Below are 22532 nucleotides of genomic sequence, written 5' to 3'. Positions count from 1 at the left end.
ATTATATTTTTAATTTCCTTAAGCTAAGTCTTTAGAAGAGGAATGATTGGTTTAAAAGGGTTTGTGGCTTTTTTTTTTTTTTTTAATTTTTTTATTTTTATTTATGATAGTCACAGAGAGAGAGAGAGAGAGAGAGAGAGGCAGAGACAGAAGCAGGCTCCATGCACCGGGAGCCCGATGTGGGATTCGATCCCGGGTCTCCAGGATCACGCCCTGGGCCAAAGACAGGCGCCAAACCGCTGCGCCACCCAGGGATCCCGGTTTGTGGCTTTTTAAAGCTTTTGATACATATCTTTGTAGCTAGCCTGGCATAAATCATTCCATTGTTAACAGTTCTCTCATCAAGAAACTTTGGAAAGGACCAGAAATGAGAGATTCTGTCTCATTTATTTCATAACTGAATGTTGGACTCTGTGACCGTCTTTTAAAAATATACTCATTTTGGGGCACCTGGGTGGCTCAGTCAGTTGAGCATCTGCCTCTGGCTCAGGTCATGATCCTAGGGTCCTGGGATCAAGCCCTGTGTTGGGCTCCTTGCTCAGCGGGGAGCCTGCTTTTCCCTCTCCCTCTATCCCTCCTTCTGCTTGTGCTCTCTCTTTCTCTCAAATGAACAAATAAAAATCTTTTAAAAAATTAAATACATATATTCATATCTTTCATTCAAGACTATTGACAGCTTTTCTGCAACAGCCAGTTGACCTCAGTCACCATTGCCCATTTTTCTCGTGCCTTCTATTTTTCCTATTTCTGAAATACTTTCTCTTAAACCAATACCAACCTCTCCTTCCATATCCTTAAGTGTATTGGGATTTGCTGGTAAATCAGTTGATCTCAGGCATGCTTTCCAGGATTTGTCAATCACAGCATCCATTCCTGCTGCATTCAGAAATTCTTTGTCAGTCTCTGGGTTTGGTCTGTCTGTCTGTCTGTCTCTCTCTCTGTCTTTCGTACATCCTCCCATCCCATCCACCTTGCACATTCCACCCTTCTTTTGCCTTCTAAGGTTTCAAGGAAATTAAAAAGCTGTAATTGGGGATCCCTGGGTGGCTCAGCGGTTTAGCACCTGCCTTCGGTCCAGGGCGTGATCCTGGAGCCCTGGGATCGAGTCCTGCATCGGGCTCCTTGCATGGAGCCTGCTTTTCCCTCTGCCTGTGTCTTTGTTTCTCTCCTTCTCTCTGTGTCTCTCATGAATAAATAAATAAAATCTTTAAAAAAAAAAGCTGTTCTTTGTCACATGAAGGTTGGGAGTTTCAATGTTAAACAGTGTTATTATTTTAAAAACTGAGAATAAAACTAAGCACAAAGAGGAAAATAAAAAGTACTTGTTATCCCACAACCCAGAGATAACCACTCTTAATTTATTATTTTTTAAAAAGTTCCCTCTTCTCTGCTCAGATGCAAAACCTACTAATATCTGTTTATGTGTTAAACTACCTTTGGTTTTTAGGGTCTTCACTTGCCCAATCAAATAATTATTTTGGTGGTAATTTGGAGATCTCAGGATCCAAATGCAGCATTGAGCTTCAGGCTCATAAAGACGGGCAACAGATACATCCTATGTGGCTGTCAAAAGGAGCTTTAAAAATTTTGGAGGAAAAAAAAAAATTTTGGAGGGTGTTTGGGTGGCTCAGTTGGTTAAGTGTTCAATTCTCCATCGCAGCTCGGGTCTTGGTCTCAGGGTCATGAGTTCGAACCCGTAATGGGTGTGAAGCCTACTTTAAAAAAAATAATTTTTAAAAAATTGTCCTGTAAACTTCTATTTAATTGTCTTCCAATTGATTATGTGACTGTCAGAAAGGCTTATTTAAAGAGTAAATAAGAAATAGGCCTGGTCATCTTAAGCTTACAAAGCACCTTATGGCTGCCTAAATCTTCAGCAGATGACAGGATACCCTACTGTGGCTGGTGTTGCCGGGGCCCATCAAAGAGACTCACTAGCCAGAAACTAAGGTAGTTTTTCCCTTGTCAGCTCTGGGATCAGGGAGCTAATCTTTAATCCTGGATTACAGTCAACTAAAGGATAGTACACAGAACAGATGTGTCTCTACTCTTGGTACTTAGGAGAAAATTTCACTTGATTTTTCAAAATTTTAATGAAATCTTCATCTCCCATTTAGTATGTTGGTAATGAAGTCCAAATAAGGTAGTATGTGTAATTGAAATATTTTACTGCCAAATAGTTCCCAGTCTTTAATGCAAGTATTATCATAACCACGTCTGAATATAAACAAAGGAAAATTTATGCTGTAAAAGTAGATGGGCACGGGGCTTTTTCTCAGTCTTAGAGATCATGGTAGATATTGGAATTAAGACAGGACTCAGAGTGATGAACAGAAGATAGAAGCTGGGGAAGAGTACCAATGGACAGATACAAAAGCAGCAGAAAGTCTGAGACTAACCCCAGAGCAAACACAGCCAGGTTCCATTGTTATGTCGTTATCTTGCTGTCAGTTAGTGGGGGCCCTGAATTTTGCACATCCTCATTGCTAACATTCTTTTTCTGTTTTGTTTTGTTTTTCCTACTCCTTGGCTTCTGACTAGATATTGAGAGAGATATTGGGATGAGACAAAAGGACTAAATCACATCAGTTTTATTTCTGATAATTAGTTCCAGTAAAAAGATTGATAGAAAGGTGGTTGAAGTATTACTTTACACTCTGTTCCTGAATTACCAGTGTGGTCTACTCTATTTTTCTATGGATAATTAAGACTTGGCTAAGCATAGCTGAACAACACAGGCATGAGCTATTGTTGGTAGAGGAAAGTTTTACTCTTTAGTATAATATCGTCAACCTTTGGTATTTGAGTGCCAAATGTATTTATCATTTATATTTTAATAATTCATTTATTTCCCATTTCATACAATGCTAAATAATAGGCATTATTTATTTCAAAATATAAGAAATTGTAGGGGCACCTGGCTGGCTTAGTCATAGTACATGTGACTCTTGATCTTGAGGTCATGAGTTAAAGCCCCATGTTGGGTGTAGAGTTTACTTATTTTATATAAATATAAATATATATACACATGTGTATATATATATGCATATATATAATAAATTATATAAACATTATAAAATGATATAAAAAGAAAGAATTATTTAATAAATTGGCTTGGAATCATTCAATAACAATATGAAAAAAATTAATTTGCCTTGGTCCTCATACCATACACCAAAAAAAGCTCCAGATGGATATAAAGATTAAACCTTTTTTTAAGATTTTATTTATTTGACAGAGAGAGAGCACACACAAGCAGGAGGAACAGCAGAGAGAGCCCGATATAGGGCTCTATCCTAGGACCCTGGGGTCATGACCTGAGCTAAAGGCAGATGTTTCACCAACTGAACCACCCAGGTGCCCTGGATATAAGATTAAATTTTAAAAAAGAATCAACCATGGGGATTACTCTCAGAAGATTGATTAGGTGGTAGAAGAAATTACGAAGGAGATGACAGGCATCTATGAAAATAATGTGTTCAAAAAATAATAAAATATAAAGTAAGTTTTCAAAAATATATTCTCTTCACATGTATTCAAGAAATAGAAAACCCCTTCAAGTTTATGAGAACTCTGGGACCCTGGCAGATAAATGCACAAAGCATAATTGTGACAATTCATGCAGAACAACTATGAGCATTAGACAAATGTGGAGAAACCTTCCACGTTACTGGCAATTAAAGTACTGCAAACTTGGGGTGCCCGGGTGGCTCAGTCGGTTGAGCAGCTGACTCTTGGTTTCGGCTCAGGTTGTGAGATTGAGCCGTGCACTGGGCTTCCTGCCCCACGGAGAGTTGGCCTGTGATTCTATCACCCTCCCCCTCTGCCCTGCACTCTCTGTCTCTCTCTCAAATGAATAAATCTTTTAAAATAAATAATAAAGTAGTGCAAACTTATAATACATTACCTTACACCTAAATAAATTAGAAGCCAGAAGACTATCGACAATATTCATTGATGACAAACTTATAGTCAAAGGGACACACTTATGCTTTATTGCTCTCAGCAAAAACTAGCGAAACCCTTTTGGATGGCAAGTTAGAATGTATAGCAAACTGTACTGTTTAACCTAAGAACTGAGTCTGAGGAAATAATATAAAGAAAGAAAAAAGTATCAAATTTAGACCAGACAAAAAGATGGAAACACTCAAGTACAAAAAAAGTACAAGGTGTAGTGAGCAACTATGAAAAAGCTTATAATAAAAACTGGAAATACATGGGATATACACATTACCAGAAAAAAGTGTAAAAGATTATGTGTCACCTACAACTTCTACATAGTTGCATACATATGAGCAAAGACTGGAAGAGAAGATGAAAACTGAATATGGAATGGGATTGTAGATAAAATGCTTTTGTTTGTTTTTTTCTAATATTTTCTGGTGTTTCTAGCATTTAGCAATAAATAAAGGTTCAGTAAATGGGGGAATAAAACACCCAAAGATGTCTAATTTTAGTAGTTACTACACTTAAAATTAGGATAACTTGGGTTTTTATAAAGTTTTTCAGGAAAATATAGCCCAGTATGTTCTTGCCCCAGAATCCAGTAATAGTACTTTATTTGGCCCCAGAGTGGCCAAAGTGACACTGTGTCTAGTTTCTCACCAGACAGACCCCTAACAAGTAAAACCTTCTGATGGTGTGTTATGGATATCTGGGTCCTGCGTTTGCTGCACAGATAAGCCTGTGGGGATGGAAGTGGGGCTGTGTGACACACTTAACTCTTGTCAGTCATTCGAAGCCAGAAAGATCCTCAAAGCAGTCAAACCCACGTAACTCACTCATTCCTCCTGCATCTAACTTGGTATCATTTTTTTATTCGATGATTTCATATTTGTGATCTATTTGTATTTTAGAGAAATTGTTTTTATGTAGCATCTATCTAATTTCGGCAGAGCAGAAACCTTCAATCTGCTCAGAGCAAAAGAATGGGTTAAATACCTATGCTGTCAACCATCCTCACTGTAATTTGCCCTGCTCCATGTCATTTTCTCTGGAAGGTCATGTTTTAACCACTATAATGAGAGGCCACATTTTATTAAGACTGCAGAATTTCTTTTCTCTCAAGGTTGAGAAAATTAGAAAAGAGGAAAATGTAGTTCCTTCTAGGTCCTGATGACCTCTTTCTGCTGCTTCTTCACCATGGTAGATGTGAGTTGATCTGCTTTCAAGATCAGAATATCTTCAGAGCTGACTCAACACTACCTTGTTCAATGTTCTGCAAACAGTGACCTTTTAGTGCTTGATGATCTAATGAAAATCCCCCGTAACCTTTAACATTGTCATCATCCTCTCTCCACTCTGTGGGACTCCTAGTTCTTTGATGTTTACTTCTTACCAGTTGACAATGAACTGATAAAAAGGGGGACAAGGAGAAGGATCAGTGGATCATATTCTCCTTTTTAAGTTCCATGAGATTAAAGCACATATTGATTGAATTTTTGAGGTGCTTTATCTAAAAATAGCATTTTATTCATTATAAAAGTAATACAGGCTCAGGTTAAAAAAATACAGGAAAGAATAAAGAATGTAATGTGAATCATCAATAATGTCACCACTTAGAAATGACTCCTGTTACTTTTTTGGTGCAAAGAAAATCAACTTCTAAGAAAGAGAGAAACTGGAAAGTACTGCATCTATATGAGTAAATCTATCATGGCTAATGACCCTCTCAATTACTTCATGAGAGGCAATGTGGTATAGTGGAGAAAGCACTGTCCCTGGATTCAGCCATTCTTGAGCTCTGGGCCCAGTTCTGCCACTTACCATCTATATGACCTTGGGTAAGTTACTTAATCTCCCTGTCTTTGTTTCTCATCTCTAAATAAGCACAATAAGACCAGACTTACAAAATTGTTGAAAGGATAAACACATGAGATATATAAAGCTTTATGCTAGTGTCTGGCACGTAGTACTCAATAAAAGGTAAATATTAACATAAGTTTTAACACAATTAGATCCTTGTGAGAGTATCATTGAAAATTCATTCAGGAAAGATTAATTAAGCATCTGCACTAGAGATTCAAAGAGGAGTAAAACAACACTGACTTATCATGGGTGATGGACTAGAGATAGTGGTATAGATAAGTGGATTGAACATGCAAGCTTGAAGTGAGGAGGTGGGCCCATGGGAATATCAAGATATGTTTTGTTCAGTGGAGAGTATATTAGAGATCTCTGATCTGCTTGATTTCATTAGTTAAAAATTGATACAAACTAATACATGAGAATATGTGATGGATAGTACCAAGACCCATAGGAAGGTTGTATCTTTTGGTGAGTTACCAGGTGGGAGTCAAAGGGTAGAGATCATCTGGGGTGATGCTGAAGTTGGTACCTTTGGAATGGCCTTGTAGGATGGTCCCTGAGTAAATTCTGAGATCTAAGTTTGTTTCTCGCTTGTGTGCCTAGATACTTGGGAAGTGCCATTTGAGGAGATCTCAGAGCTGCAGTGGCTGGGTAGTGGAGCCCAAGGAGCTGTCTTCTTGGGCAAGTTCCGAGCGGAAGAGGTGGCCATCAAGAAAGTGAGAGAACAGAATGAGACGGATATCAAGCATTTGAGGAAGTTGAAGCACCCTAACATCATCGCTTTCAAGTAGGTCAAGGCTTTTTTTTTTTTTTTAAGAAATAGATTTTCTTTCCCCCAATATCTACATATGAGTTCCTGCTTTGAAAGACACATCGAGCATACTATAGACTTAGTACCATGCTAGGTGCTTTGGGAGGGCACCAACGATTGAATGAAAGTTATGTCTTTAAGGATCTTATAATCTAGTAGTTCTTTTTGCTAAAGCACACCCTTCTCAGAAAGGATGTACATGAGACAGAAAGGGAGAAATGGATTCTTATCAAGCAATCCTAGCTGATGAATTATCCTCATTTATCAGTGAGATGATGGAGCTCACTCTGAGATAACCTGCACATCCTAAAGTTCAGTTAAGAAAACAAAGCTAATATCTGACCCAATCACAGAACAATTAGTCCCTGTGTAACAGAGAAGTATTTTTTTTATTAGTTTCTGTTAGCCTCCCTTCTTAAATATGAACTTGTAATAAGAGGCATCTTCACAGTGTTTCTCCCTGCCTCAGGCTTTGCTAGATCTCTTTTCAAGTAATGCCACTCAGCCTTCTAAATCTAATGACAGCTGAATTACTGATGAGAGTAAGTTATATGCTATGCTCATTCCACACAGTAGGTGTTTTCAAGAGTGTATGGACATATCTTTCTAGCTCAGACTGTTATTTTCATAATAATGGTAGGGATCACTAGCAAAAGGGGAGGCATAAGGGGAAATTTGAGGAAGTCCCCAAATCTGGCAGTGCTGAGCTCTAAATATGTGTCATCTCTTCTGCCTGTAGCTTTCCCTTGAGTTCCCTCTCTTGCCAGGCTTCCAAGTCTGCTCTATCCTGGAAACAAATGATGAGTGGCCTTACAGGAGTGAAAGTTAAGAACAGGAAAGCTAGTCTTTAGGTAGAATGACAGTTAAGAAACTAGAGCTTCTTGATATGTTTGATGTATATATTTCGATCCTGGAAAATAATATGAGCAATGTGGCTATAGCCAGAAGTGGAATAATTTACAAATTCCCCTTTCCTAAACTAGGAAGAACTTCTCCCAGCCCCCAAGAGGCATCCTCTCTTGATAAAAGTCTCATTATAAAGGTAAACATGTCATGTGATAATTTTTCATTGGAATCACATTCCTAAAGTAAGGAATAGAAATCGTGGGTAAGGGTTTTGTAGAATGGGTTTAAATGAATATTGATGTTGAGTTTTGATTCCTAAACAAGACCCCTTCATGGAAAGGGAAAGAGATGTGAAAAGGAGAGAAGCATTCAACTGGGATACTAAATGAAGTATGTGAATGTATTTCCTTGTGGAAGGAACATCCATACAGTGGGCATGGGAGAGAGCTTCAGTTGCTCTAGAGATTCCATCCTTTGTTGCCCTATTTGGGCCAGGAGTATGTGAGACGAAAACGAAACGCTATAGAGACTAATCATAATCTTTCCAACAATGATAAATTTCAAAAGACAACAGAAGGGTTATTTTTAAGCAGATAGACTATCAGAGACTCACTTCTTTCCTTCATTTGACTTCACTGAGGATAATCATCACTTCTAGTTTGCTACATCCTAAATGGAAGGAAGGACCTTTCATTTAACTTATATTTAACTCAGCTTTTAAGCTTAGATCACTAGGATGCTGAGTTTGAGACACAGAATATTCTCTAGATTAGTGTGGTTTTTTTTGCCTCCTGAAGTGAGCTGAGCTGTATGTCCCAGGTCTGAGGGTTTTCCAGCAGGGATGTCCTGGATAAACCAAAGGTAGAAATATATCCTGAGAGTATGGGTGTAAGAAGCTTTATTTTTCCTTCCTTTCTTTTTTTTTTTTCTTCCCATTTTCCTTGCAACCTTTTCCCACCTTACTCTTTTGATCCTCTTACCTACATGTGCAGTTTTCTGCATTTTGGTCAAGTATTGCCATGCCAATGCCCCACCTTTTAGGCTGAAGATGCTTGAATAGTCTTTACCTCTACATGGAAAACAATAGTGAGACTGTGTCCCTGGTTCATTACACCATGCTCTTGAGGCATTGTGCAGTGTTATGTTTGCAGCCATCTGTGCCATGTGTTGCTTGGCCAATGAATCATTCAGGACCGTCTGGAAGATATGAAGGCATGATTAGACTTTAGTATGTCTCTCTGGATACTGATTGCTGTGCTTACAGCTTCCTTTGAAGTAAGAACCATGTACAGAAGGGGAAGTGAAAGAAAAGAAGTCTGTATTTTTTTTCTTCCAATTTTTTAAAAGCAATCTTTGAGGAAAACCTAATCTGACTGTTCCTAATGGAATTGGGTGCCAAGGGGAAGAAAAAGGTAGCAATTAGAAGTGATTAGAGAGCTGCTATTTATAGCTACTAAGAAGCCTTGTCATAGTATAGGGTTGATGGGATGATTGCTTCTCATTCATCAGTCAAGAAAAATGAAAAGCACATATCACTGTTACCCTTCCTGTCTGTTTGTGCAGCAAGTTAAAACATGGTTGAATAGGATGCTGAATGGCTTCAAACAAATATTTATTTTGATATTCTTAAGCACATTATTCCTGCCTAGTCATTGTTTTTTTTTTTTTTTGTAATGAAAATTAAATTGTCTTATTATAGTTGTGGTTTATCTGTGTTCCACCAAGTTCTCCTAAAAAGTCAAGTAACAGAAACTTGAAAAAATTTCATTAGACATGAAGATGAGAATTCTGGGTAGCTTAGAAAGTGATAAGGAGCATAATAGAGATAGCTCTGTGGCATTTGACAGGCATATCGGGGCAGGGAAAATGAAGACTTAATTTTACTTCTTCATAACCTGCTGTTCTTTAGGATGTTCCTATGATTGCAAGCTATGGCCTCTTCATTCTCTCATCGCTTACAGCCACCTAAGGGAGAGGACATGAATTGGTAGCTGGCTAAGGACTTTAGCTGGGCATCTTGCAGATAGAATACTCTCAACTCTAGAAAGTTTTGGAAGAAGGCATACATACTTATTAAGAGATGGGATACCAAGAATGGCATAATTGTTCTCCACTTTTCTTATCTTCATGACAAAAGTATGAAGTAGAGTTAATATCATTATCATTTTTCTAGGGTAACGCTGACATAGGAGTCCCCAGTATGCATGTGTATGCAGACATTGCAAAGCAAAATGGAGGGCAGTGTCCCATAGTGAGTGGAAAGAGCATAGGCTTTGAAGTTAGACTGGATTAGAATCCAAGCTCTGTCACAGGCATATCATCTAGGACAGGTCACTTTCCTTCTCTGAGCCTTACCTGTTAACAATGGAAGGGGTCATAACTATTGTGTAGTGGTTTGGGGAGATTCAATAAGACAATAAACATGGAAACATTCCTGACAAATAGAAGAAATTCTCCCATGTTGGTTCCCTGCTTCCTAACCCTTACAATTGCACATGTTTGTGCAAAGGAATTAGTGCAAAGAAGGTTCAGGTAAAGTTAAGAAATAGCTGTCAAGGACTTGCTGTGAACTTCTAGGCCTTCTTGGTAGAGAGACAAGAACCTGGAGACCTTTCCCTTCAAGGAGCCTATGATCTGTATGGGGAGAGGAAAATTGTGTATAAAAAACTAGTGGCTCCTGTGTAGCATAGTAGGGAAGAGAAAGATCTTCTTGGACTGGAATAATCAGGAAAAGATTTGTAGATGACATAGGAATTGATCGAAATATAGGCCACATAGGTATGTGTTACATTGTATGATATTGTTTTTATTCTAAACAGAAATGTTTTTCAAAGACTATATAATATAGAAAATTGTCTCTTTTTTGATTTTCAGTCTAGTTATCTTAAATTTGACTAATTTAAAATTCAACAACTAATAGTTAAAATACCAATATTTTACCAGAATTCTCTTTCTGTATCCTATGTATAAAACCTTCTATTTAATTTTAAAAGGAAGAGATTTAAATGATTCTTAACCATCTAAAACAACACAGTCCCTGGCCTACTCGAGTCTCAGGAATCCCAGAATGGAATGGTCCCCAGAGAAAAGCACCAGATACAGCACAACATAGAATCAGGAGTAAACAAAATGAACTAAAATTGTCTGTGTGCATTATAGAGAAGCTTGGACACTAGAGGTGTTTTAACGGTAATTGAAGAATCAGGAAAGGTTACACCTTTAAAAAATAATATGGGTAGAGAACTGGTCTTAATTATTTAATGTATTAAATGTTCTTAAAATATAAAATATCTATACAGGTATGTTTGCATGTATGTATGAATTTATAAACATATTTGTGTTTTCTTGAAAGGGGCGTTTGTACTCAGGCCCCCTGTTACTGCATCATCATGGAATACTGTGCCCATGGACAACTCTATGAGGTTTTGCGAGCTGGCAGGAAGATCACACCACGGTTGCTAGTGGACTGGTCCACGGGAATTGCAAGTGGAATGAATTATTTGCACCTCCATAAAATTATTCATCGTGATCTCAAATCACCTAAGTGAGTTTTGGAGCGAATTTTTGTTTTATTGCTTTGAATAAGGAACTTTATCAAGCACGGTTCAAGTTTTTAGACATCATATGTGCAGTTCAGCTTAAATCAGCATAGTGGATAATTCTATTTGCATGTTTCTTTGGATTATTGTTGACCAACTTACTTTTATATGTGACAGATAGCTCCAAGCACCTGACACTAGTTTTCCCTGTGTTGCTTTTTAATAGTGCGAGTATGAAGCAAGATTCATTATTAACTGAAGTTATTTACTCTCCATCATCCCAGATAATTAAAGCCAAACTTCCGCACCGGAAGGTTTGGTTTATTTTTTTTTTTTAATTTATTTATGATAGTCACAGAGAGAGAAAGAGAGGAGAGACACAGGCAGAGGGAGAAGCAGGCTCCATGCACCAGGAGCCCGACGTGGGTTTCGATCCCGGGTCTCCAGGATCGCGCCCTGGGCCAAAGGCAGGCGCCAGACCGCTGCGCCACCCAGGGATCCCCCAGGTTTGGTTTATTGTATTAAAAAATGAGTTTCAAAAATGTATACGATAGGATAAAAATGGATGAAAAGGAGACAGAGGCCAAGAAAAAAATAAGAACATTAGAACTAGAGCTTGCTCACAAAATGTATGCCACAAGGTTCTGTACAATTGTTAGGGGTAGACTGTAGATTTGGCCTTTGACCTTCCTGGAGTCTAAGCAGAGTTGTGCTTAGTAATCTGTTTTTGAAATGATTCTTCGGCTATCAATAATCACTTTAAGAGGAGTGTTTATTCACTTCCCAAATTGCATGAAAGGAAGAAAGGAATTGATAAAATAGGGTATTTCCTTGTAGCTTCTGTTTTATTATTTTTCATCACACTTTACTGTAGAGAAGCAGAGAGGAATTAATCTTTTTTTTTAAAGATTAGGATTTTTATTTTTTTATTTATGAGAGACACAGAGAGAGAGAGAGAGGCAGAGACAGGCAGAGATAGGCAGAGGGAGATGCAGGCTCCTTGCAGGGAGCCCGATGCGGGACTCGATCCCAGGACTCCAGGATCATGCCCTGAGCCGAAGGCAGGCACTCAACCACTGAGCCACCCAGGCGTCCCTTAATCTTTTTTTCAAAAACATGTAGGTGTAGTGCTTTCATGGTTTATAATATTTTTTTAATATCCATCATTACATCTGCTTTGATGTTGGCAAAAATTGTATGGGGGTAGTTGCAACAAGTATCATTCATTATTCTTATTTTATATAAAAAAAATGAAGGATGCCTGAGTGGCTCAGTCAGTTAAGTGTCTGACTCTTAATTTCAGTCCAGGTCATGATCTCGAGGTTTTGAAATTGAGGCCTGTTTCAGACTGCCTGCTGGGCATGGAGCCTGCTTAAGATTCTCTCTCTCCCTCTCTCTCTGCCCCATGCCCCCCACCCCCACCCCGCTCCCTTTCTAAAAAAAAGAAAATGAAAAAAAAAAAAAAAAAAAAAGGGCTCAAAGCCCGAAGTCATGGAGCTAGGACTTGAACCCAGAACTTTTAGACTCAAAGCACCTACCTGCATCCTACCTCGTCATATGAAGGTGAGGGATTCCCAATGATTTCTGTTTCCTCTCCATGGAAGACACAAATCAGTCCTTGATTAAAAACTTCAAAGCAGCCTTTGGTTACCACCACTGTTCTCAGCAGGGATCATCGTAGTCATTAGCTCACTGAACAGCCCCCTCCTTGCTTTACTTGCAAATAAACTTTATTATAGTCTTTATTCCATCTGTTCACATTCTTACACAACCTGTTGCATTTGTCATCCACTACACACATAAAAGACACGGAAGATTTGCCAAAGGCCTCTATGAATGGTTTCCTTCTTAACTCCCTGGTGCCCCTTGAGAATTAACTTTAGAGGAAGAAGTCAGGAAATGTTAGAATATATAAAATCACATGCTACTTTCTTTGACTCTTGTCATTTAAAGATTAGAGTAATAAGTTACCCAATAAGGCTTTGCCTGTGTTATCAGTACTCCCCTGAACTTCCGGCAGCCTTGGCCTCTTTGGGTTCCAAGCTAACTTTGAAAAGACAAACATCAGTCTGGCTTGCAGTAAAGAGAGATTTCATTACCCACATTAAATCTTTGGCTGTGTGACCCTAGCTTTGTTTCAGAGAAGACTTTACGTAAGTTCTAACCTCATGTGCCCTCTAGTCCTCTCCCCATGTCCCTTCCCTCTCACCATGCCAAGAAGTCTCATAGTGAGCAGCACAAGAGAAACAGAAGAGGAGCTTCTCACGGTTTTCTTTCTAGGGGCTTATCACCTTTTCTGACTTTCATGGTGTATGATACCATCCATTCTGAAACTATGTCAGATATCCCATGATGTTTAAGTCCTTATGCATTTTCACCAAGACTAGCACCATTAAATCACAATTTCCAAATTATGTAAATTTTATATATCAGGTGTAAAGCTAGGGGTAGGACGTGATGAAGGTATTCTAACAGTTGTAAGCAGAGCCGTTTGGTAAGTAGAGAGCCACGTGACGCTGGCAGGGAAAGAGGCAAATACGAAGTTCCTGGTTCGGAGAAGGGAGGAGAGGAATTAAGTTTTATGTTTTCTAGCCCCCTCAAATCTGGTAACTCTGAATATCAAGCCTTCTTCTTATTAAAAATAGGTCTTTAGATCGTTAAGTCTCTAGAACCCTAACTCATTAACATTCTAAAGTTCTAAACAGGTTATTTCACTTGAATTCAGTCCAGTTTGTAAGCATATTAATAGTTTGGATTTGACTGGTACTAGATTGTATTCATCGTTAAGGCTAGAAAAGCATTTTTCCCAGGTCACATTTCAGGTAAATACCATGAAAAGGAAAACATGACTTGCATGGAATCTACTTAAGTCTAAACCTATTCCAGCTTTCCCTTATCAACATTGGTGGAGTCCCACTATATGTTTATTAGCTTTTTAATGTAAAAAATCCCTAGTGTTATAGTCTCATGTGTGATTTTAGTTAGCCATTATTTATTTTTTTTAAAGGATTTATTTATTTATGAGAGACACAGAGAGAGAGCGTGGCAGAGACACAGGCAGAGGAAGAAGCAGGCTCCATGCCGGGAGCCCGACACAGGACTTGATCCCGGGACTACAGGATCGCACCCTGGGCCAAAGGCAGGCACCAAACCGCTGAGCCACCCAGGGATCCCCAGTTAGCCATTATTTAAACAGTGTTTTAAGGATTTTTTTGTGTGTGACAGCACAAGCAGAAGGAGAGGGAGAGGCAGGCAGAGGGAGAAGCAGACTCTGCTGAGCAGGGAACCCGATGCAGGGCTCGATCCCAGGACCCTGGGGACTCTGGGATCCTATGACCTGAGCTGAAGGCAAACACTTAGCCAACTGTGCCACCCAGACATCTGTAAACAGTGTTTTTTTTTAAATATTTTATTTATTCATAAGAGACACACAGAGAGAGAGAAAGAGGCAGAGACACAGGCAGAGGGAGAAGCAGGCTCCATGCAGGGAGCCTGATGTGGGACTCAATCCCGGGTCTCCAGGATCACACCCTGGGCCGAAGGCAGGCACCCAACTGCCGAGCCACCCAGGGATCCCCAACAGTGTTTTAAAAGAAGTGGTTTTTTTAGTGGTTTGTCTGAGACTGGGAAGGGTAGAAACTAATATTTATTGAGCACAGGTGTTTTACATATCTTATCTCATTTAATTCAAATGAAAATTCCATGAGGCCATTATTATAGGCCCATAATTCCTTATCAAAAACTCTTCGAGTCATAAGATTTCAGAAAGGTAACATAGTGCATTACCCCACACTCCGAGCAAAGTCTAGGACAGCTCTCCATAATGAGCCACAGGTAAATAAAATGAGTTTGCTTGATACAGATGAGAAAATGCTTATATACCACTTTCAGAGTTTTCTGCATGTTTGAATTCTCCATTATACTAGATGAGAAAACTGGCTTAGAAGAATCAGGTAACATGGCAGAGGTGACCCAGTTAGCAAGTGGTGGAGGCAGGATGAAACTAGGTGGAAAAAGCCCACCACACTGGGTGGCCTCACATGTGGGAGTGACGCTCTGTCTAGGGTATAGCCAATGCTCCCATAATGTTGGAACTCACAAGCTGAATTCTACAGGGTAGGAGGCGGCAAACTAAGTTGCCAGTTACAGTTGTGATTTATATTACTACTAATGATCTGGATGTTCTCTTTATTTCTTTTTAAAGTGTTTTGGTGACTCATACAGATGCGGTAAAGATTTCAGATTTTGGGACGTCTAAGGAACTCAGTGACAAAAGCACGAAGATGTCCTTTGCTGGCACAGTCGCGTGGATGGCACCAGAGGTGATACGCAATGAACCTGTCTCTGAAAAAGTTGATATATGGTGAGCAGCCCAACTAAGAGGCCTTCCCACTTCCCCTATTAGCCCTTCCCTCCTTCGACACTTGTCCTTTCCCAAAGTATTCCTTCCTGTTACTCACTTGTAAGTCTCCTATTATAAGTCATCAGTTTTGCAGACCTTCACAGAATAGACTGAACTTTCTGGAAAATGGAAAGTTAACTTCAAATAAACATTTAGTGTAGAAGTCTTTGTGAGATATACTACATAATTCTCACCTTAAATAAAATACACTAAACTAAGTTTACCTGGGCTTGGTCCCTCAGACCATCACTATATATATCAGTGATGTATGTTGCGGTGATATGGTTATGTGCTGTAGAGTTACTGGAAGTGTATAATAGGGCTGCTTGCCCTTTTATCATGCATCCCCTATGAGCTATGCTGTTTTGGGTTTGTTTGTTGTTATTGTTGTTTTTTGCCTTTTAAAAATACCCACTTTTCCTTTGAGATTACGAATCTTTACTATTAATCGTCTATTTCCCCGTAGTCACTTTTCTTCCGTCCTTAAGAATGGCTACTAATAACTCTTAGGCTAAAAACCAAAATAATAGAATATGTTAAAATGACATGTAACACCAGAGTAAGATAAAGTAGAAATGGGGGGTCATTTGTAATTTGGATAATTATCACCAATGCATCCTCTTTTGGGATTATACCAATTATGTTCCCAACAGAAATGTGTAAGTGTTTTCTCAGTCTCACCAACAAAATGTGTTAACTTTTTGGATTTTTGCCAACCATCTAGGTAACACATGGTATCTTGGGTGCTGTTTAAACGTGGGTTCCCCTTATAAGTTACAATGTACATTTTTTCATATGTTTACAAACCATTTATAATTTATTTGTGAACTATTCTTATCCTTTGCTTAGCTCTCTGATCTTGATTCTTATCAATTTATAGAAGTATTTTATATATTAAGGAGATTAGTCTTTTGTGTATAGCCTTTTGTGTATACTTTTCCTATTTTGTTATTTTGTTTATGGTGGAGTTCTTTCTCCATGCTAGATTTTTTTTTAAATGCAATTTAACTGATCAATGTCTATGTTTGTAGTTTTTGGATTTCATAATTAGAAAGCTTTTGCCACTCTAAGATTAGTAAAAAGAAAAAAAAATTCCCATGTGTTCTGTCAGGGTTTTATGGTTTCATTTTTTTCTTTTCACATTTGAATTTTTGATTCATTTGGATGTAAGATGAGCTGTAGGGACGTCTGGGTGGCTCAGTGGTTGAGCATCTGCCTTTGGCTCCAGTCGTGATCCCGGGGTCATGGGATTGAGTCCCCCACAGGGCTCCCCGCAAGGAGCCTGCTTGTCCCTCTGCCTGTGTCTCTGCCTCTCTGTGTCTCTCATGAGTAAATAAATAAAATCCCCTCCCCCCAAAAAGATGAGCTGTAGATTTAATTTTTCCCCTAGTTGTACCAATAGCATTTCCTGACTAGTCAGTGTTCCCTCACTGTTCTGGGATGTCACTTCTATCATATACTCAAGCCCTGTATGTATTTGGCCTATTTATGGATTTCTGTTCCATTCCATTAGTACGGCTGTCTGTTCACTTGCTAGAGTTAATTACCAAAGCCTTATAATATTTCTTAATATCAAGCAGTATTGGTTACCCCTCACTGAATTTCTTTTTCTTAGTTTTCCTGGCTGTTTCTGTTCTTCTTATGGCAGTATTAGAATTTTGAAACTGGGTATATATTTGGCTAAAAATTAATAAAGAATTCAAAACAAACCTGTATTTCTGCACTGTCTTTGGTACCTGTACCTGGTACTACTATAGGTCTTTTGGAGTGGTGCTTTGGGAGCTGCTGACAGGAGAGATTCCTTACAAAGATGTAGACTCTTCAGCCATTATTTGGGGTGTTGGAAGCAATAGTCTACACCTTCCAGTTCCTTCCACTTGCCCCGATGGATTCAAAATCCTTATGAAACAGACATGGTAAGAAATCTACTTCTTCCAAGATTCTTTTACCTTCTTACTCAAAACCACATTTAAAATTTCTCTGAAACTACAGGGAGGTCTCTGATATGGATTTGAAGTGAGTCACCTGGTTAAAGCCTGGCAGACCTGGAGTTGTTGATAAATAAAAAATTTGGTATATCCTGAAATAGTAGGCCTTAGTAAATGATAGCTATTATTACTTTACTAGTCCTAAGGGGCTACTATTATCAAACACTGATCCTGGAGATGTACATTTTAGCATCACAGGTATCTCCTAATTACATTTTCCTTTTGCTCTTCAGTATGTGAGCACTGCCTGAGATATAGCCATGCACGAAGCCAAAAATGCTTCTTGTAAAGTAGAATAAAATCTTTATGTTCCTGGACACAACCTCTACAATGCACAAGCTGTTTTGTTTTTTTTTAACTTGTAGGCAGAGCAAACCTCGCAACCGCCCTTCCTTCCGGCAGACACTCATGCACTTAGACATCGCTTCTGCAGATGTTCTTGCCACCCCACAAGAAACCTACTTCAAGTCTCAGGTAAGTCTGGAAACTTTCTTCCACTGTGCAGAACACACAGCCAGGGGACCCCCAATGAGAAAGAGAAACTCTTAGAACCATTCTGATTTTCATAACAATTATAGAGCTCTAGTTATTGTGAAGTGGTAACTTTGCTACCTCACACAGAGGAAATTTTGGACTTTTCTAAATACTTAAGATACATCATTATCTCATTTCAAACTGAACCACCCAGGTGTCCCTCAAAAGTCTTTTTTTTAATTTTTAAAGATTTTTATTTATTTATTCATGAGAGACACACACACACACATAGACAGAGACAGAGACATAGGCAGAGGAAGAAGCAGGCCCCGGCAGGGACCCCAATGCGGGACTCAATCCCAGGACCCCGAGATCACTCCCTGAGCCAAAAGCAGACCCTCATCCACTGAGCCATCTAGGCATCCTATCATGATCTCATTTCAGAGGAACATGTGTAAGAATGTCATCCTCATAGTGGTGAAATTGTTGAAAAGAGGAATATATTTGCATTAGACTTATCGCTGACCAGGGCACCTTGCTGGCTCGGTTGGAAGAGCTTGCAACTCTTGATCTTGGGATTGTGAGTTCAAGCCCCATGTTGGGTGTGGAGATTACTTAGATTTAAAAAAAAAAAAGGGATCCCTGGGTGGCGCAGCGTTTGGCGCCTGCCTTTGGCCCAGGGCGCGATCCTGGAGACCCGGGATCAAATCCCACATCAGCCTCCCGGTACATGGAGCCTGCTTCTCCCTCTGCCTGTGTCTCTGCCTCTCTCTCTCTCTCTCTCTCTCTCTGTGACTATCATAAAAAAATAAAATTAAAAATTAAAAAAAAATTAAAACCCCAGGGGTACCCAGTCATAGCAGGGTACCTACAATTTAAAAAAAAAAAAAAAGTTAAAAAATAATTCCTGCCAACCTTCATGAAAGGATTGCTTCCCTTGAAAGCAAAAATCTAAAGTACAGAGGAGGGATGTTAAGTATCAGAGAGAGCCCACGATAGAATTAGGCCCGGAGAGAACATTCACTCTAATTCTATGTGTCACCTATTAGTACCAGATAAAATGTAATTTAATGAATCTGTTAGCCTTTACTGTATTGCAGGCCATTCCAGACTTACAGCTTACAACATTCATATAAACTCCCTTAGAACTATTAAACTATTGCCTATCTATTCAAATATGTGTAAGTATGGGGCACCAGAAAAGAAATCTGTCCAATCTTTTTGTGTTGGTTAGAAAAGCAGTTTTTGGTAAGAGTACTAAGTCACAGGCTATTGAGATAGTATAACTTTATGTACTTGGGAAACTTCAAATTTGAAACAGATTTTACTTAAATGCTCCCAGAATGTCACTTCTGAAGCCAGTGCCACATCTTCTGGGTACCTACCATATGCAAAGCACTGTGTAGTACAACGAAGCATCCACATTCAGTATCCTCATTAGTACTCACTCATTTTAAGACTCACTTTTACCAATACATGCAGCAGTAAAACCAAACTCAGAAAAGCCTCTTTTGGAGCAAGAATATGAAGGGAGGAGGTAGGGGAAGGGAGGAAAAGGAAAGGTAGGGGAAAACATTACACTGGACATCTTTTAATATTAATTATTTCACATTTTTCTCCCAACATAAAATTTTACCTCTCCTTAAATAGCCCCAAATCTGCTATGCTTGCTAGTTCCTAGAATTATTTCAGGTACTTATAAACTCATTTGTCTCTGGGTCTGAAATTCAGACTCTCTCTGGCCACTGATAAAGTATTTATGAACTAGCTACTGAAGTACTAAGAAAAGCAACAGACTCAAGTCTAACCCTTGCCCTGTGGTCTTGGGTAAGTCACTAAAATTCTCTAAACCTCCAGCGTGCTCATCTAAACAGTGAAGATGATGGTATCTTCTCTTCCTTATGGAGTTTTTAGCTCGGATCAAATGAGAAGATAAAAATGCAACTGTATTGGAAACAATAAACTGCTCGATTTTAAGATATTATTCACTGCCCAGGAAGCTACAGAAATTAAGCCTCCTTTGGGCTGTTACATTCTGGTGAACTCCCGAGATGGCTAAGGTAGCAGCTGGGGAACTCCTCCCCACAATGCTTTGACTTGATGCCACCCAAATGGGGAAGAGCTGTTTGTTTAGCACCTGGTTTTGCTTTCCTGCTGCACCTGAGGCTTCCCCCTCCTCCTGCCAGCTGATAAAGCCCAGTCCCCATCAGTTACCGATCAGTGGTTGTTAGCCATGGGTCTCCACTTTCCACCAAAACTGGCAGTCAAGGGCAGCCCCAGTGGCGCAGCGGTTTAGCGCTGCCTGCAGCCCAGGGCGTGATCCTGGGGACCGGGGATTGAGTCCCACGTCAGGCTCCTGCATGGAGCCTGCTTTTCCCTCCTCCTGTGTCTCTGCCTGTCTCTCTCTATCATAAATAAATAAATCTTTAAAAAAAAAACTGGCGGTCAAGGGCACTGCCAAGAGCCCCAAGGACTCCTCGCTGAGAGTAATTGCTTCAGCTGTTTATCAGCAGTAGCACTCGTAAAAAGATGCAGCATATACAGCACAGATTTCACTACAGCATTCAATTCGGCCAAAGCTACTGCTTCATTCCTAGACAGTAACCTATTTCTCCAAGTAGGCAACTATTGCTTCTGGTATTCAATTGCATTTGACATCAGTTGTCGTTGCCGTCGTCTTCTTCTTCTTCTTTTGGTGAGCACTGTGCCCAATGTGGGGCTTGAACTAAAAATCCTGAGATCAAGAGTTAGGTGCTCTGCCAACTGAGACAGCCAGGTACTCCCAGCATTTGATATCAGTTGTTAGAAAACATTTTAGCGAGGCCCTAGCTCCCCCCTGCTAGGTGGGTCATGTGCCCTGCTTCTAAGCTCTTCCACCACCACACTCTGCCTTTCCACCATTCTGATTCCCTCTTGAGTACCACTGCGACTAACCAGAAATTCAGGAGCTGGGATTGCAGACACATTAATGTGTTCATTATAGGAACAGACTGTGCTCCTTAAGGGGAATCTCATCATGGGGCTCCTGGCTGGCTGAGTCGAAAGGGCATACAGCTCTTGATCTCAGGGTCATGAGTTTGAGTCCCACATGGGGTATAGAGATTACTTAAATAAATTTTTTAAATTTAAGAGAAAAAAAGACGATTTCATCAGGAGCAAGTAGGTCAGTAGGCAGAGGCTGGGCACTCACGTGGGAAGGCAGTAAACAGAACTCCTGTGCCAGTCAAGGGGACTTGATTTCTAGGTCTTTTCTGATTCAGAATCTCTGATTTCCTGCTATTTAGCCCCCCAACATCCTGCTTCTCTATTCCTCCAGCTAGGCTGCAACTGGCTCAACTTCTCTTTTTCCTTTTTAAAACTCATGGTAAAATATGTATAATATGAAATTTGCCATTTTCAAACATTTTGAAGTGTACAATTCAGTGGCATTAATTAAATTCACAACATTGTGAAACTATCACCACTGTTTCCAAAAGTTCTCATCACCCCATTAAGCAATCATTTCCCATTCCCTCCTCCCCTTAGCCCCTGGTAATCTCTCTTCTACTTTTGGTCTCTATGAACTTAGCTGTTCAATCTACTGATTGAATAACTGGAAGGCTGGAGAAGACAAAAACCTTTTAAATGGTGTGGCCTGTCCCAGGCCTTATCTAGGACATAAAAAGGATCCCATTAATGGTAATAACCCAAGTCTCCCTGGATTTTTCCCTTACCTACTTACACAGGGTTTGAATGCCTTGTGAGCCACTCCCTACTCCCTCCCTTCCCCCCTGACATGCATTTGTGGGGGGATCCCCAGTGAAGAGTGGGGATCTCAGTAACCTCATAGTAACATCTGCTCTGTTTTCCATTGACTGGCCAGACACAGCGATCTCCTATCTAGTATCTGCTAAGTGTTACTTTATGGGTTGCTCTGTTTTGTGCTACAAGACATTAGGCCCAGCTGGCATCCATTGGATGCTGCCATAACCTAAGGCACTGCCATCACCCACCGGGAGCTGCCATTTCCTTCTGTAACTAAAGCTCTGGATTTCTCAAGATTCCAGAGCTATGCATTGTTCTGTTTACACCAATGAACTCTTCCTTTCTCTGTTGAGTTACACTTTGTTAAAGGTAACAGAGCAGTGCTGGTTATGGCCCAATGTTTTACAGATACTTTAGTGAAACAATAGGAGATGTACCCCCACTCCTATGATGGTGGCTTTGTTATAGATCAGGTTCATGCAGGATTCTTTCTTTTTTCATGCCTTATTTTCTCTCAAATTGGCTTCCAGCCTACCCACCCTCCATTTCTTCAGATATGCCCAGACATGTCTGAGCTGAAGACTAAGTGCAAATTGGAACTCCTATTATGTAAAGATTCTAAACATATGGGATGGAACTCCAAAATTAACATCTACCAATAACACCATAGCTTTGGGGAAAATACATTATTAATCAGGACCTGGTGTTTGCCTACGTATCCTGTTCCCTCTTCATGGGGGGTGGGGGAGGTGGGGGGATTTCTCTTTGGAAATAGACTTTTTTAATAGGTTTCTATCTTCAAAGGGTTCTCTCTAAATTCCCCATTCCCGTAAACTAGGTATCAGCAGATTTATTTCCTCAAGAAAAAAAAAAAAAAATCTGTTCTAGGATATCTGATTCCTGACCACCAGAGGGAGATA

General features: G+C 39.7%; 1 protein-coding gene across 9 annotated transcripts in view; it reads left to right on the top strand.

The window, feature by feature from the left end:
• MAP3K13 (mitogen-activated protein kinase kinase kinase 13) overlaps nucleotides 1–22532 on the top strand; it is a 169701-nt gene that overhangs the window by 126146 nt on the left and 21023 nt on the right. For all 9 annotated transcript variants that reach the window (XM_041731839.1, XM_041731841.1, XM_041731840.1 and 6 more), the window contains 5 exons: nucleotides 6412–6595; nucleotides 10818–11009; nucleotides 15209–15367; nucleotides 17164–17322; nucleotides 17760–17868. In XM_041731839.1, coding sequence (XP_041587773.1) covers nucleotides 6412–6595; nucleotides 10818–11009; nucleotides 15209–15367; nucleotides 17164–17322; nucleotides 17760–17868 — 803 coding nt within the window. The remainder of the gene's footprint in view (nucleotides 1–6411; nucleotides 6596–10817; nucleotides 11010–15208; nucleotides 15368–17163; nucleotides 17323–17759; nucleotides 17869–22532) is intronic.

This window comes from Vulpes lagopus, chromosome 17 (genome assembly GCF_018345385.1).
Source record: "Vulpes lagopus strain Blue_001 chromosome 17, ASM1834538v1, whole genome shotgun sequence".
NCBI classification, from domain to species: Eukaryota; Metazoa; Chordata; class Mammalia; order Carnivora; family Canidae; genus Vulpes; species Vulpes lagopus.
This window is presented reverse-complemented; position numbering and strand designations above follow the sequence as displayed.